Source organism: Opisthorchis viverrini, assembly GCF_000715545.1.
Source record: "Opisthorchis viverrini unplaced genomic scaffold opera_v5_341, whole genome shotgun sequence".
NCBI lineage: Eukaryota > Metazoa > Platyhelminthes > Trematoda > Opisthorchiida > Opisthorchiidae > Opisthorchis > Opisthorchis viverrini.
In genome coordinates, this window is record NW_008751984.1 from 563,636 (window position 1) to 565,466 (window position 1,831).

At 41.0% G+C, this 1,831-nt stretch overlaps 1 protein-coding gene across 1 annotated transcript in view; it reads right to left on the minus strand.

Annotated features, from left to right (window-relative positions):
- T265_15029 (hypothetical protein) overlaps positions 1 to 1,474 on the minus strand; it is a gene marked incomplete at both ends in the record, with an annotated part of 34,890 nt that extends 33,416 nt beyond the window's left edge. Inside the window, one exon of the mRNA XM_009176287.1 lies at positions 1,433 to 1,474. Within this exon, the coding sequence (XP_009174551.1) occupies positions 1,433 to 1,474 (42 nt within the window). The remainder of the gene's footprint in view (positions 1 to 1,432) is intronic.
- Between the last annotated feature and the right edge of the window lie 357 nt (positions 1,475 to 1,831).

The window sequence follows — 1,831 nt, forward strand, 5'->3', positions numbered from 1 at the left end:
GGGTTATAAATTAATTAAACCTGCGTATTTTGGTGTTATGCAAAGTAAGGCCAACCATCCAGCCCTGTGGAATGGAGACGCTATTAAAATGTCTAATTGTTAGGAATTTTTCTGGCGACCGGCACTGCTTGTGCAGGATCGTGGAATCTTTTGAAATCCACTGGGTTCAGAACTTACCTGACTGACATAGAAGTAAACAGCCAAATGTTCATCGTAAAAACAACCGGTCGTTGTGCTAGAATGCACGAGATGTAAGGAACCAATTAAGTGCAGAGCTAAAAATGAATTGGAAAGTTTACTCGGTTGTGCATGCGCCCGAGTATAAGTTTTTATAAAAGAATATTTCGCCAGTAAAATAGCACCACAGGATGGACGGTGAAACTGTGCACCTGTAACGCAACAAATATTGTTTTGCCTTAGGGCCTGGAATTGAACGGGAAATAACCACGTTCTTGAAGGCAGACGACGAGGTGTAAAACGGCTGTTCAAGAACACACGGGTCCAAGTAAACCGTAAAACACGTATTCCTATACAGAAACACAAGTAGTCGACTTGAATTGCATTTCGTCGTTGTATAACTTTAGAAAAATTGCAGCATTTTGGTTGAACCTGGAGGAATCTACTAAGACTGGTGGACTGCATGGGAAACAATGTCGAGATAATTCTTCTACGTCGTGTCGTCAACATGAAATTCGTTCACTGCACAAAGAAATTCCAAATCTTTCCTATTCCCATGGTACACGCGACGTTATCCGTGCTCGGGAGCCATAGTAAATTGAGATATAGAAAACGTGCATTTTAGCGCAAAATATGGTAATAACAAGTTACTGACTGGAGTTGGTTTATGGCACCTATAACTCACAGTTGTTTTCTACGGTACCATAAACGTGTCTGTCAATGCAACGATCCGTTTGATGGGGTACCGTAAACTGCGTAATGTAACAGAGCAAAAACATTCAGATTTTATCCCAGGCTCTCATTAAAAAGCCTCTTTCTTGATGTACGACATGACATGCTTTGGTGCAGGGTTAGCCTTAGACTATGAATTCCGAAAATCTCTCTCAAATATCTTCGTTGCCAGAACAGAGGCCTGTTGGGTGGGGTGTGTTAACTTCGTAGTTTTGAGCAACAAATCTTCATAACATGCATGTATTTAGCTTTCTTTGTCGAACCGGTCCCCGCAAATCTGCATCATTATTAAAGAGCCCGAAGAAATGCGGTCGTTTCTAAGTATGAATTTGTGACAATTCAAACAAATTAGCCCCTTATCTTCGGCCGTTATACAGATTAACGCCAACCATTGAGCCGTATGGAAGAATGGCGCATTTAAAAAGTCTAACTAGTAATAATTTCTCTGACAAGCGGCATTGTTTGCGCAGGAACATAGGGGCTTTTGAATGCTACTTCGTGAAATCATGGGTTTGACACTCACCTGACTGCCAGAAAAGCGACGAGCCAACCCAACATCAAACATCCAACCGGTCGTTGTGCTAAAACGCGCAAGAAGAAGGGAACCGAGTAAGGCAGAACTAAAGAACAGGGAACTTTACTAGGTTGTACATGCGTCCGATTTAGAGTTTTCATAAAATATTGTGTCGCAGGGATAATAGTGCCACAGGATTGATGGTGAAATTACGCATATGGAACGCAACAAATAATGTTTTGCCCTCGATAATATCTAGGCTTCACATTTGGAAAATAATTTTAGTCGCATGTCGGAAATGTTGCAACATCTTTGAACGTTGCAGGAAACTAACTAATCTTTCCTGATTTAATGTTTATAATCATATGCCCACCTAACAAATTTTCACCCTGATCTACCATGAGTTTT